Source organism: Onychomys torridus, chromosome 8, assembly GCF_903995425.1.
Source record: "Onychomys torridus chromosome 8, mOncTor1.1, whole genome shotgun sequence".
In the NCBI taxonomy this organism is placed as follows: domain Eukaryota; kingdom Metazoa; phylum Chordata; class Mammalia; order Rodentia; family Cricetidae; genus Onychomys; species Onychomys torridus.
Genome location: NC_050450.1, coordinates 45,869,209 through 45,882,690, shown reverse-complemented (window position 1 = coordinate 45,882,690; position 13,482 = coordinate 45,869,209). Strand labels below are relative to the sequence as shown.

Genomic DNA, 13,482 nt, shown 5'->3' with positions numbered 1-13,482 from the left:
AGACATTTGACCAGATATACATTAGGATGGTTGGAAACTGGGAATCTTTTTCTCTTACTCTCCTACCCACATCCTTTGTCCCACTGACTAGAGACTCTGCAAACATCTTTGGATAGGAAAGCTCTGCTCTCCCAGGATGCTTTGGTTCTGACATAACTAGACAGCAGAGTATCATGTGAAAAATGAGCAAAATTAATACTTTAAAAATGACCTTAGCAAGCCTTCTCCCTGAAAGGAGGCGGATTCTGACGTTCTCACTTGAGCATCAGGTGGCAGCGACTTCTGTCCCCCTCCACCCACACTTCTTCTTCTTCTTTTTTTTTTTTTTTTGGCCTCAAAGGGCCAAGGAAGGAGCCAAGTCCAGACACACCATCTTCCCATGGGGACCTTAGTAGCTCTCCTGAAGGTTGTGAACTAAAGACAGAAAATGTGAGCCTAGATACCGTCTCTGTCAGAGCACATCCTGCCAGGAGCATGCATACCAGGTTATGGTATATACCTCACTCTGGGTAAAGTGCAGAAGACTCTCATGGAGGGATATGGTTTTGTTTAAAACCTTTAAACAATTATTTATCGATTGGGTGTGTACAGGTCAGAGGACGGTTTGCAGGAGTCAATTCTCTCCACTGCATGGCCAGGAACTGAACTCAGCTCATCAGGTTTGCAGAACGTGCCTTTACCTGATGAGCTATCCCAAGGTTCACCGTTTTGTTTCTGAGACAGGGTCTTTAGCTGAGCTGACTCCGGAGCTCTCTAGCCTTCTGCCTTGTCCTCTTGAGTGGTGGGACTAAAGCATGCACCACCATGATCAGTCTGTGACATCTGTGTGTCGACTCTAGGATCACAACAGCCAGTTCTGCACCCTCAACTCCTTCCTCTACCTCTAGTGGTTAAGCAGAGTGTGACACCAATGACAGGTCTCCGGGGTGGGAGGACAGAAGCAGAAGCTGCGTGGCTGTGACAGCTCTGGGCCAACATACCCTGGGTGCCCACTGTGGACAGGTCGCAGGGCCACTGGGGGACCCGTGTCACACTGATTCGCTGCTAAATGGCAAAACTTGCAGTAAAGCGGCCTGCTGTGTCCCCAGTGGGCATCGGTCAGTTTAAACGTGGGTCCACTCTGTGCCTCCACGGTCACTGAGCCATGCCAGCAGGGCTGGGCCTCGCCCGTGGCTGCCTGGTACTGCACAGTGACTGCCAAGGTGCACATCACCCGGCATTTCCAGGAGAGCTGATTTAAAGCTTTGCTGAGTATTCGAGACATGGTTTTTAATTCCTTTTATGATACTGGTTTTCGGTCTGAGCAGTGAAAGTCTTTCCACACACATGCCAACCTGTAAGAATGTAATCCTCCTGACAGAGAGGTTTACAGTGTCCATCATTCAAACTTTATTTACAGTAGACGTGAACAGTCCTTATGGGCTGAGATGTGCAGACACCACCTGTCATCAAGCATCACACTGCTGTCCTCTCACCAAGGCCTCTGCCTCCCCCGGCCGCCGGTGCCTCACTCCAGCTGCTTGCTGCCCTCCGACCTCTGGTCCAGTCTGCTCCTGTTACTCTTCACCATGTAGATGAAGTAGGCGAGCGTCTCTTTCTCATTCACCGGGATGTTCCTGAAATGTCGGCTCACAGTCTACACAGGAGGAAAGATCAAAGTCCCTTAAACTATGTGCACATCAGGGCCCGACGTCCTACACTCTGCAAAGAGGGAACAAGAGCTGCTTCCAGAAGCGACTGCCTGTACTTAGACCTGCCAACGAGCTGTAGGATGTAAGTTCCCTTGCTCCACGGTTTAGCTGCTTTTCTCCCGGGGCTACCAAAAATGTACCATTGCAGCCCAGGACACTACCAAGGCACAGATACACTTCAGTAGCAGCTAGCCATCCCTGGTATGACTGCAGCTATCCTGTGGCATAGGAGACTGGGACTTCCCTGGTTGGCCAATTGCCACCAAGCCTTTCAGGCTCTGGAAATGGACCAAAAAAAAAAAAAAAAAGGTTTTTAAAAACTGTGTCAAGCTGGGTGTGGCGTTGAATGCCTGTAATCCTAGCTCTCAGGAGGGTGAGACAGATGGGTCAGGAGTTCGAGACCACCAGCCTCAGCTGCCTTGAAAACACACACACACACACACACACACACACACACACACACACCCAAAATAAAAAGCATCCCAAACTGTCAAATGAACAGTCAGAACAGTGTCTGGCCCCAAGATTTCCTCTAAGTAGGGACACATGCCCCTGGGAAAATGTGCCAGCATGAAGAGAGTGCCCACTGGCCATGTCCTGACTCTGCTTTTGTTGGCTTAGCCTGGAGAAACATAATTCCTCTCTGGCCCACTCTTCCTTCTAGCTGGCGGTGGGTAGGCAGCGGAGCTGTGTGCTGCTGGTGTACCTCTGTGCTATGAGGGAAAGGCTGGAGGGTGAAGACATATCAGACAGACCCCAAAACAAGCCACTGGGAGCTGCTCAGGAGACCCTGCGTGGATGGAGGTGGTCAGGGCATCAGGGCAGATGAAGAAAGACCTGGGCATAACCAAGTCTCTGGATTGTGTTTTTCTTTTCTCTGCCTCTCAAACTTTCTACAACAAAAGGCAGGAGAATTAAGAGGGATGAGGAAGCCAAGCACTGTGACATGTGCCTGGAAGGGAAGCTGAGACAGGAGAGGTCACTTGAGCCCATCAGTATTGCTAGATGACATACGAGAGAGAGAGAGAGAGAGAGAGAGAGAGAGAGAGAGAGAGAGAGAGAGAGAGAGAGATAGAGAGAGATAGATAGATATGCTAGGGGTGACCCCCTCCCACTTCCCACCGAAAGAAGTTAAGAACTCAATGAAGAAAAACAAAGTTCTTGGGTGTCATAAATCACATAGGGAAAGACTTCCATTGACAGCAGAGGTCAAGAAGCCGGTGTGGGTAGGCCCTGGAGGTTGAGCGGGAAGCTCACTGGTAGATGATTTGCTTAGTCATACACAAGGTCCTGGGCTTGATCCCCACTATCCAGAGAAAACAAACAAACCCTAAATCTAAAGTCACAGTGGCTAATCAAACTGATACCTGAAAGGACCGGTTCTATGAAGAACCTCGTAAAATGATGTCATGAATCAGAATCAAGGGTCCTCGGGTTGCTGTGTGACTTCAAGAAGGTCCATCCCTCTCTGTGCATGGCTTCCTTTGGGGAATAGGATTTTCTATTCTGCGTGGAAAGCTCTTGAATTCTACGTCATGCAAAAAAGGGATAGACTTGGGCTGGAGAGATGGCTCAGAGGTTAAGAGCATAGGCTGCTCTTCCAGAGGTCCTGAGTTCAATTCCCAGCAACCACATGGTGGCTCACAACCATCTCTAGTGAGATCTGGCGCCCTCTTCTGGCCTGCAGGCAGACATTCGGACAGAATACTGTATATGTAATAAATCACAGGCTGGGCCTCTCTGGTTTCTCTACCTACTTCTGCTAGCTGGGCCTTGTTGAAGCCTGGTCTGGTCTGCAGCTTGTAGTGCCGTTTGTAGCGTCGGAGCGTGTTCACCTGCAGCTGGAACAGGTCAACCTAGAGAAGAGGAACGGCAGTTATGTGAGAGGCCACCCAGCCCCGCACACCCTAGGGAGGGCTGAGGAAGGAAGAAGCTGGAGACACTGTTCACCAAGGACCAGTGACTGGCAAGGAGGCTAAGGGCAGCGGGGGGGTGGGGGGGGGGGGGAGGAGGGGAGGCTGAAGCAGAAGAGAGGCGGTAGAGAGGTAGTGGGAAAGAGGAGAGGAGGCTGGGCTCGAGGGGCGGCATGTCCTGGAAGGCAGAAGGAGCTTGGGTTGGGGGAGATGCTTTAGGATAGGGCTGGAGGATGAGGGGGGACGGGGAGCCGCTGCAGCACAGGCCTTCTAGTGAGTGGACAGAACTGAGCCCCACTGCAGGCAATGTAAGAGGACACCAGTGTGTCTAGAAAGGCCAGCTCAGGGACACTGAAGAAGACAAGTTAGAGAATGGACTGGCAGAGTTCCCAGGATGGCAGCAGAACAGAGATGCTCAGGCTGTTCCTTCCTAGGCTCAGCCTCAGGTGTCCCCTTCCTAGAGTGTAGTGGGTACTGGAAGTCCCAACCCCCACTGAGGCTTCGGTAATGGTCACGCCTATAAGGCGGGGCTGAGAGAGGACGCTGAAGACCCAGGATCCCAATGAGAGGGATCTCTTGCCCAGACCCTGGACGCTGGAGGTAGACTTCACAGAGTTCTCCAGAGAACACTGCCAGACTGTGCCATACCTTTGCCAGACCCTACAACCTATCCCTTCACTTGTAAGTTATGCCACAAAATAAACCTCCCTTTTAACTATGTGGAGTGGCCTTAATAATTTCACCAATATCGGAGTTACTATAGTGATCCACCTGCATGCAGTTCAGGGCCAGATGGCTGGATAAGGGTCATCAAGAAAGACCCCTCTCTCTTTGTTCAGCTAGCCTAGGAAGGGGCAAGCTATCCAGTCATGAAATACAGAAGGCTCAGAAAGGGTTGCCTTTACCTGCCTCCAAGAGAGAAGCTCTTGCTTCAGGCAAGTGGGACTCGCTTAAAAAAAAAAAAAAAAGTGATCAGTATGGGGGTTCAGAATCCTCCAGTCATTTTTAAACATTCTTGGGAACCTTTTCTAAAATGTTTGGTCAAAGGGATTCAGAAACCAAACATGTCTTTTTGAACCAACCGCAAAGCTACAGGCAATAGAAGATGCTGGAAAGCAAGGCTGGGGAAGGGGCATGGGAGAGGTGTGGGACAGGGCTAAGGTTCACATGCCTCTCCACACCTGCAAACCGAGGCCCGCCCACTTCTACTCCCAGCCATGAAGTGTGCTGACAGGTGCTCACCTTATGAGATAATGATGTGTCACGTACTCAGTGCACACTGGACACAGTTCCTCTTTTGCCAAAGCCCACGTGAGAATACTTTGGAAGGAAACCAGCTACTCCTTCCTTGAATTCCTTCCTTAACACACATGGGATCCTTCTGGGGGAGAAGCTGGGCTCATGGTCTTGTACAGTGCTTTTAGAGGGCACACCCCAAAGGATATATGGCAATAGCTGCAGACATTTTTTCACTGTCACAACTCAGGCAATGATATCACTGGCCTCGAGAGGTCAGGGGTGCTACTGAGGACTCTGTAATAGTCAAGACGCACCCCCTCCCCTCAAATGTCAAATTTCAGCAGCTGCTAAATGACTGCAGTGTGTCTCTGGGGACCAGCCCCAGTCCAGTTGGTGACACTGACAAGATACACTTTTACTTTCAGGTCAGAGAAGAAGGGGAGAGAGCTGCCCAGATCACACAGGCTCAGCATTAACTTTAAAGGCAAGGATGGGGTTTAAAGGAGGCAACACCATGATGAAGCACTGGTCGGGTTCAAAAGGCAAAGTCCTGTAGTCTACTACAAAGAACATGAGCAGAGCTCCAGTCCCACCTGGGACCTCGGAGCCTGGGCCTGTCTGGAGAGTGACAGAGCAGCGATCACCAGTCTTTCAGAGTCAATGTTACTCAAAGTCTAGAAAACACATTTCAAACAAACCACAGCAATGCCAGCAAAGACAAAACAAAACAAAAACCCAAACAAACCAAAAAAAAAAAAAAAAAACCCCCAAAAAAAACCTGGCTGGTTCAGAAAACACAATAGCCCGGGGAAAGCTGGAATCAGAACCCACTATTCCCATTCTCTAGCTGGGAGGGAGGCTTGGGTCGCGATCTAGGCTCTCTCTACCAGCGTTCTGGCCTTTACCTCGGGAATGTCAGCATCATGCTCAGGGGAATCTCCCCCGTCATCGCTTGTCTTCCTCTTCCTTTTATTTCGGACGCTCTGGATGAAATTTTTATGGAAGTCGCAGATGTACAGGTGCCTCACCTGATGGGAAGAAACCCAAAGTCAGTGTTAGCCTGAAACATCATAAGCTTCCTCTTTTGGTTGGTACTGGAGAAAGATGGATGAGTGAGGCAGGCCACAGCTTACAACCTTATTACTACAGGCTGCAGAAGAAGAAACACAGAGGGCTAGTGGTACAGCTAAGTGGAAGAGTACATGCCCAATTTGCATCTCCCCCCTACACACACACACACACACACACACACACACACACACACACACACACCACAGTGCATTAGCATCCATGTCTCTACAGGACAGGAAAGCTGGCTGCAGCTGGGGAGAGACTGGCTTTACAGGTACCAGGAGGAAGTATGAACTTGCAGTGAGCAGGTGTGGGGCAGGGGCAGCAGGGACTGTGGAGATGGTACTCACAACAGCTACCACTGTAGGGGAACACTGGAAAACTTGACTCCTGCTACTGCACAGCTGATTCCATAAAGGATTGGAGAGAGACAGAATTCTCCCAAAGCAGACCCAAATAAAAGGGAGGGGGTATTACCCTGATTTTCTAATAAACATTGGAGCATATTAATAAAGGTGCCAACAGCAGCTCAAATGTGAAGAACATGTTTTTATTTAAGGACCTAAGTACCACAATTGCCTGGAGGAACCATCCCCAAACCCCATAGAACCCAATGCCTGTGTAAATGGCTCTGGGTAGGGACAGCTGGTGCACAAATGTTCTGGGGAGACATCTGAACTAGAGTTTAGTCCTTAAATCCCTAAAGATAAAAGTAAGCTAACAGGAAGTCACCATCAATTAATTCAGGCCGTTTTATGGAGGAAATAACAAAAACTGTTTATTCGGATGATTATCAGTTTCATGTGGTTGGATTAGTGAGTCATGAGTCATTTTGAGTTTATTCTGTGATGCTGTCTTGCACACAGCAGGAGCTCAATAAGTGCTGATGCACCAATATAGGCACCCCTCATAGCTGAAAACAGCTAATACTGGTGAAAGTCACATCTTACATGGTCACAAATTGGGATGGCTTTGCCAGATTCCACTCTGGCAATGAACTTTCAGATAGAAGTATGTACCACTCTCCTGAAGAGAAACACCCAGGCGGCACAAGACTATCACCCTTGGCGGCTGGCACTTAGATTGGCAATGACAGCATGTGCCTCTCGAGAGAGCAAGCTGCTTCTCTCAAGCGTAGTGGTAAACTGGGAAGAGCAGCAGAGTGGGGTGTTTCTAAAGCTTAGCCGGGAAGATGTCAGACCCAAGCTCCACCCCCCCAGCCTTGGTAAACGCCCCTTTTCTCCTGCTACATTTCCTTTATACTATTCCCAACTCCAGCCACTCTCCAGAAGCAAAGAAGAAACATGTCATGTGCAAGTTGGTCCTGTATCGATACATCATAGAGGCTGCCAGTGGCCACCTGAAGGATTTAAAAGGTCACCCACTTGATCCTTTTACAAGACAGCCAGTCTCGGTCCTTAGCCATGTTCAAATCTGAAATGCATTTCAGCAACTTCAGGGCTCAGAGGCCTTTGTGGGTGGGGCGGGGCATTGAGGGTAGGAGCAAAGGTTCACTGTGTGGTTGTCTCTTTTTTTCTCCCGTTTCACTTGCTATAACAGCTAAACTTTCTGGTAACACAGCAGTTACTTGGGATTGAATTCCTGCCCATGTCTGTGAAATGAAACTCTTTCAGAAATGATGATGCCACACTACCACCTTGAAATGGACCGAGACTGTACTTCCAACCACATGTCTTCCCAAGCACTGCCTCTGGGAGATGCTGCTGCATGGCCAAGGGGGCCTTTCTTCCAGATGATGTGTGTGTGAGATGCTCAACACTGCTCCACATGGGTTTCCCACGGGCCGAGTGGGTAAAGAGAGTCTCTGCTGCAACAATAAAACCATCCAGATGTGAGAACTGCTCACAGAAATACGGCCAGCAGCCCACACAGGAGGCAGGCACCGATTCCAAGTGAATAAATCCATCGCTATTCTAGAATCCTCTTTTCACCCCCACATGCGATTATCAGGGGACACCCTACTGTCCTGAAGGTTTTGTGTCAGGGTAATTTCATTCATTCATTCATTCATTCATTCATTCATTTCTCATTTATTTATCGACAGACATTTGTAAAAAGAAAGTCCCAATCATTTAAAAAAAAAAAAACAAAAACAGCACTATTCCAAAAGAGCCAGACTATACTGGTTAACTAAATAAAGCTGAGTGTGTAAGAGAAGAGTCTAGAAGAAAAGATGATGACCTTATTTATTAAAGAAGAATAAAACTTGAGGGTAGGCTTGGAAGCAAGCCAGGTAATGGGTTTAGAAAATTAGCCAGCTTCTAAGTGCAGTATACACGTGACACCATTGCTTCCTACCCCCAGCCTCAGTTTCTGCCACATCATTAGTGTACAGATAGGCCCCCCTTTCATGGGCCCTAATGCAGTGGTTCTCAACCTGTGGGTCGCGACCCCCTCGTGTTTACATTATGATTCATAACAGTTATGAAGTGGCAATGACAAAATTTTATGTTTGGGAATTGCTACAACATGAGGAACTGTATTAAAGGGTCGCACCATTAGGAAAGTTGAGGAACACTGCCCTAAACGTTGGACAAGCTCCCTGAATATTAAAAAATTCCTTAAATTAGTCCCAATTCCTAATCTGGAAGCTGCCACTCAGGTCTCGCAGCAACAGATGTCAAACTAAAAAGTTCGTAACCGGTTGGCAATAGGCACATCTTCAGAACCGTTAACAAGAGCAGGTGAAATCATTCAGGAAGTTTCCTATAATTAGCCACAAGGCGCAAGGCAATCCCATTCAATTTTAAATCTCCGCTTCCGTCTGTATTACCAAATATGTTACCCATCAAGAAAACTGATTCCCCGCCCCCCTCCAATCACATCCACTGCAAGAGTCATCTAAGACCTGGCCTTGGCCTTATTTCTGCCACATCTCAGAAAAACTCATTCGCTGCTAGCGAAGCGGGCTCTGTGCTGCTGCGCTGCAGAGACAGAGGCCGCGGGAGACAGGAAAGTCGCGGCCACCTTGCTAGCGTCTGAAAGAACGACAAGGTCCCTGGAGGGAGGACGAAGTTGGAGAAGAGCCTCCGGGTCCCCTTGCCACCCCTTATCCTCAATTCTTGCAAAAGTAACCCACCTCTCTCTGTTCTACTATTCGGCGCAACAGTGACAGCTGCAAACTGCTGTCACTTTCTCAGGCAGGGAGAGTGTGCCAAGCCCTCCTCAGCCCCCCAGTCCACCCTCTGGGATGTGGGCAAGCATCGCGGAGCACAGAGCGGCCTCCACGATCCCGAGTCCCCTGTTCTGCACAGACCGCGCGGCGAGGCCCAGCGCACCGAGCGTCCCCAGGGTCCCCTTCCCCGCGGCCCTGCGCTGAACCCCGGGACTCACGCTCTTGTCGATGTCCAGCTTGAGTTTCTTCTGCGAGATGCTCTTCTGCACCCTCTTGCTGAAGGAGGCGTTGCCCGCGGGCCGAACGCAGCGCTCGCCGTCCGCGATGAGGCAGCAGCTCTGGCCGTAGCCCGGAGCGGCGGCGGGGGCGGCAGGGGGCCCTTCGCGGCTGTCCTCTTCGGTGCTGAAACCGTTCATCTCCCCGCCCCGGCCCGGCCCCTCCGGGGGAGGGCCCCTGTAGGCCACTCCGCTGCTTTGAGCCCCGCGGGGCAGCTCTCCGCCAGCCCCGCGCCCGAGTCCCACGGTGCGCCCCGGGTCAGGCGCGCTCCGAGCTCCGCGAGGCCCGGCTGCTCTGTGCTCCTGCAGCCCGGGCCCTGCCGGGGATGCACACGCCGAGGCTCCGGCCCGGGCTCGCGAGGCTCCCCCGGGATCCGGGCCCGGCCGCCCTGGGGCTCCCGAGGCCCCCGCCGGCTCCCGCCTGCTCCGCGCCGCGCTGCAAAGTCTCCACCCCGCGGCTCCCCGCGCGGGGGCCCGGCCTCGAACCTGCCGTGTCCGGGCCCCGTGGTGCTCACGGCCCGCCCCAGCGCCCTGCCGCTCGGCGGCGCCCCGAGTCCCCGCGGCAGCCCCTGGGCCGCCCCGGCCGCCGCCCGCCCGACGCGCCGCACCACAACAGTGCGCTCCCCCGCCCGCCGCAGCACAGCGGAAGTCCCGCCTCCGTGCGCATATTGGCCATATTCTCTGTATGGGCGGGGTCTCCCTCGCCGCTGGCGATTCCCATTGGGCGCTGCCGCTGCCGGTCTCCGGTGCCAGGCTACTTCCTGGACTCTGCTGGGATGGGTTCAAAGTAGAGAAAGTGCAAGAGGGAAGAGTTGCCCGGGCAAGAGAGGGGAGCGACCCGCAGGCTTAGTTCTAGCTGTGGAGCAAGATGCTGAGATGGGTCTGGAGGGATGCAGGATGCTTTGGCCCCAGTTAGGATGGTGAGCAGGGTCCTCGTTCCGAGGTCCTCGCTCCGAGGAAGGATGCAGAGCCGGGGTCTGGAAGAATGAATGTCTGGAAGAATGCTGAATGTCCTGGTCCGGGGGAGGATGGTGAGCAAGGTCCTGGCTCTAGGGAGAGATGAGCTGGGTCAGGAGAGGCGGGGTCCCCACTCTGGGAAGGGGTGCTGAACGGAATGTGGAGGGACGCAGGGTCTCCACTCCGGGATGGGATGCTGAGCTGGGTCCCCACTCCTGGGACGGGATGCTGAGTGAAGACAGGAGGGACAAGGGTTCCACTGAGGGAAGGAATGCTGAGCAGGTTCTCAGTTCTGGTGCAGGATGCAGAGCAGGGGACCGGAGCAAGGTCCCGGCTCCGGGACGGAATGCTAAGCTGGGTCTGGCAGGCCGCAGAGTCTTGTATATCGAGTAGGATACTGAGCGGAATCTGTGGGAAGCAGGGACAGAATTCAGCAGAGATCACGTTCGAGGTGGACTGCACGAAAGAACTGAGGGACCCGCATAGGGGAGGGGTATGTGAAAGGGGACCTTAGGGAGAACGTGGTGCCAGGAAAACAGATTGGGCAAAATGGAAAGGCCTGGGCTGGAAGACCTGCGCAGCAGCGGGAGGCAGGGTGCATGGCATGGGGCAGAAAGCCAGAATGGAGGTGCATATGCGCATAAAGAGGCATAAAGAGACAACGGTCGGACGGGGGAAGTAGCAATCTTAGGTTACCGCGAATCAAGGGAGGAGGGGCTTAAAGAGGAGAGCCCAGGGTTCTGAGCAACCCTTCTCTGGGTTTGGTCTGCAGGATGGGCTTTGTAGGCTGAAGCAACGGAGAAAGATCCTTATGCTACCGACAGAGGACTTTTTAGTGACTGATTTGTAGTTTGATTGCTTCAAGCCACTCCGCCCAACCAGGGAGGAGGCCACTTCACTCTTCCTGAAAATACACAGGGGATTTTCTGAGGGTCAGGTCATACAGCCAGTGGTGTTGTGTGAGGGTGTGGGGGAGGGGACGGGGTGGGTGTTAGGTGTCAGGTAAGCTCTTAAATTCTCTTCAAAGGCCTAAAATGAGTTTATACAGTCATTTTTTTTTTTTTTTTTACTAATTTCACACAGGAGACAGTATGCTAGGAAATTTAAGCCCATTGTGGGGACCGACACTGTAAATTGGTGGCCGAGTGGTTGACCAGCACACCTCAGGCTCTGGGTTTGTTCCCCAGCACTACTTAAACAAGGTGTGGCAACACAGGCCTGACATCCATCTTTAAGCCAGAGGATCTGAAGTTCAAGGTCATTCTTGAATGACTACATAGCACACAGGCCAGTCTTGGTTTTGTGAGACTTTGTCTCAAAAAAAAAAAAAAAAAAGACATGCCCATTATGAAGAAGTTGCTTATAAAAAATACTATAAAGGTTACACAAGAGACGTGGTTAAGCGAATTTAACACCTTCAGAAAGAGATGTGCATTTGATTTTTAAGGTCAATTCAATATCAGTGTGTGTGTGTGTGTGTGTGTGTGTGTGTGTGTGTGTGTGTGTGTGTGTTTACTCTTTGCTCTTTGGGGGCCTGCCACCCAGCTCCCAAATAAATACATGGAGACTTATTCTTACTTATGAATGCCTGGCCTTAGGTTGGCTTGTTTCTAGACAGCTTTTCTTAACTTTAAATTGTCCCATTTACCTTTTGCCTCTGGGCTTTTAGCTTTCTCTATTCTATGTAGCTCTCTTTCCTTCTTACTCTGTGGCTGGCTGGGTGGCTCCTGGTGTCCTTCTCTCCTCCTTTTCTTGTTCCTTCCTCTTTCTCCTTTTGTTTATCCTCTCTGCCTGGCAGCCCCACCTATCCTTTCTATCTTGCTATTGGCCATTCAGTTCTTTATTAGACCATCAGGTGTTTTGACAGACACAGTAACACAGTTGCACAGAGTTACACAAATGCAACATAAACAAAAGTAACACAGCTTAAAATACTATTCTACAACAGTTAGGAGCCACCATGTAGGTGCTTGGAACGGAACCCCAGTCCTCTGCAAAAGCAGAAAGGGCTGTAAACCACTGGACCATCTCTCCAGTCCTGCTTTCTCTACTCTTACACAGTCCAGGGCCCCAAGCCAGGGAGTGGGACTGCCCGCAGAAACTTGGCTCTTTCTACAGCGACTAACAATCAAGACCATCTCCACACCGGCACATGCACACAGGCCAACCTGATCTAGCTAACTCCTCAGTGAGAATCTTCTCAGGTGATTTTAGGCTGTGCCAAGTTGACAGTTAAAACTAACTGGCACAGGGGGCTACAGAAGGAAGCATGATCCTGACCTTATAAAGATGCCCCATAGGTAGTAGTTTAGTTTACTGGGAACGCAGTTGGGGATCTATACAAGGCTGTATGCACTGGTTCTGAGGTCCCTTGGAATAGATAAAAGCTCCACTTTGCTTGCTTGCTTGCTTCCTTCCTCCCTCCCTCCCTCCCTCTCTCTCCCCCTCCCTCTCTCTCTCTTCTTTCTTTCTCTTCTTTTTTTTTTTTTTCAAGACATGGTTTCTCTGTGTAGACCAGGCTGCCCTGGAACTCACCAAGGTCCACCTGCCTCTACCTCCTGAGTGCTGGGATCAAAGGCATGCGCCATCACCTCCCAGCATTCTTTGCATGTTTCTAATGCTAAGATGCTTTCCTGAAGTGTCTTGCATTCGCCAGGTCATTTCAACACCCAGTTGCTTCATTGCCAGCCTTCCTTGGCTGGAAGGAGTAAGCAGCTCCCTCTTGGGGGCTCCAGTCCAGTCCTGAGGGCAGCGGCCACTCCTGACTCCTGTCACTCCAGTGTTCTTCAGAGTGTCCCCCTTTACTTGGCAATCCTTTATTAGTGCAGCCCCCTGTTAAAATTGGCTCATCTTTAGACCAGAATAAGCACCAAGGTTGTTGGTAGAGCATGTGTGCTTATAGGAGCCATGTGTGTAGTGTGTGTGTGTGTGTGTGTGTGTGTGTGTGTGTGTGTGTGTGTATAGGCACCACGTGTGTGCACCTACTCTCACGCTCTGACCATCCTTTGCAGACATCCTGGAGTCTTTCTTCTAGGGATCTTCCATCACAGCCTTTCCCTATGTGCACAGCTCTGGCTATTGCTGTTGGAATGATGTCATGGACTGAGCAGCTTTAGGCAGTCGGCTTTGCTGCCAGAACTCTCTTCAGCTCTGACCATCACTCTTCACCTGCTATGATATGTTGGCAAATTGCCTTCTCT

The 13,482-nt window shown here is 51.1% G+C and overlaps 1 protein-coding gene across 2 annotated transcripts; it reads right to left on the bottom strand.

The window, feature by feature from the left end:
* Window positions 1-680: 680 nt before the first annotated feature.
* Window positions 681-9,930, bottom strand: Sap30l (SAP30 like). Of its 2 annotated transcripts, XM_036196549.1 has the most exons (4): window positions 9,269-9,927; window positions 5,749-5,871; window positions 3,449-3,547; window positions 681-1,636 (listed from the first exon to the last, which is right to left on the bottom strand). In XM_036196549.1, the coding sequence occupies exons 1-4, from the start codon at window positions 9,464-9,466 to the stop codon at window positions 1,508-1,510; spliced, it is 549 nt and encodes a 182-aa protein (XP_036052442.1). In that variant the 5' UTR covers window positions 9,467-9,927; the 3' UTR covers window positions 681-1,507. The 2 variants fall into 2 exon arrangements, with proteins under 2 accessions (XP_036052442.1, XP_036052443.1); XM_036196550.1 differs by lacking the exon at window positions 3,449-3,547 and having other exon boundaries at window positions 9,269-9,930.
* Between the last annotated feature and the right edge of the window lie 3,552 nt (window positions 9,931-13,482).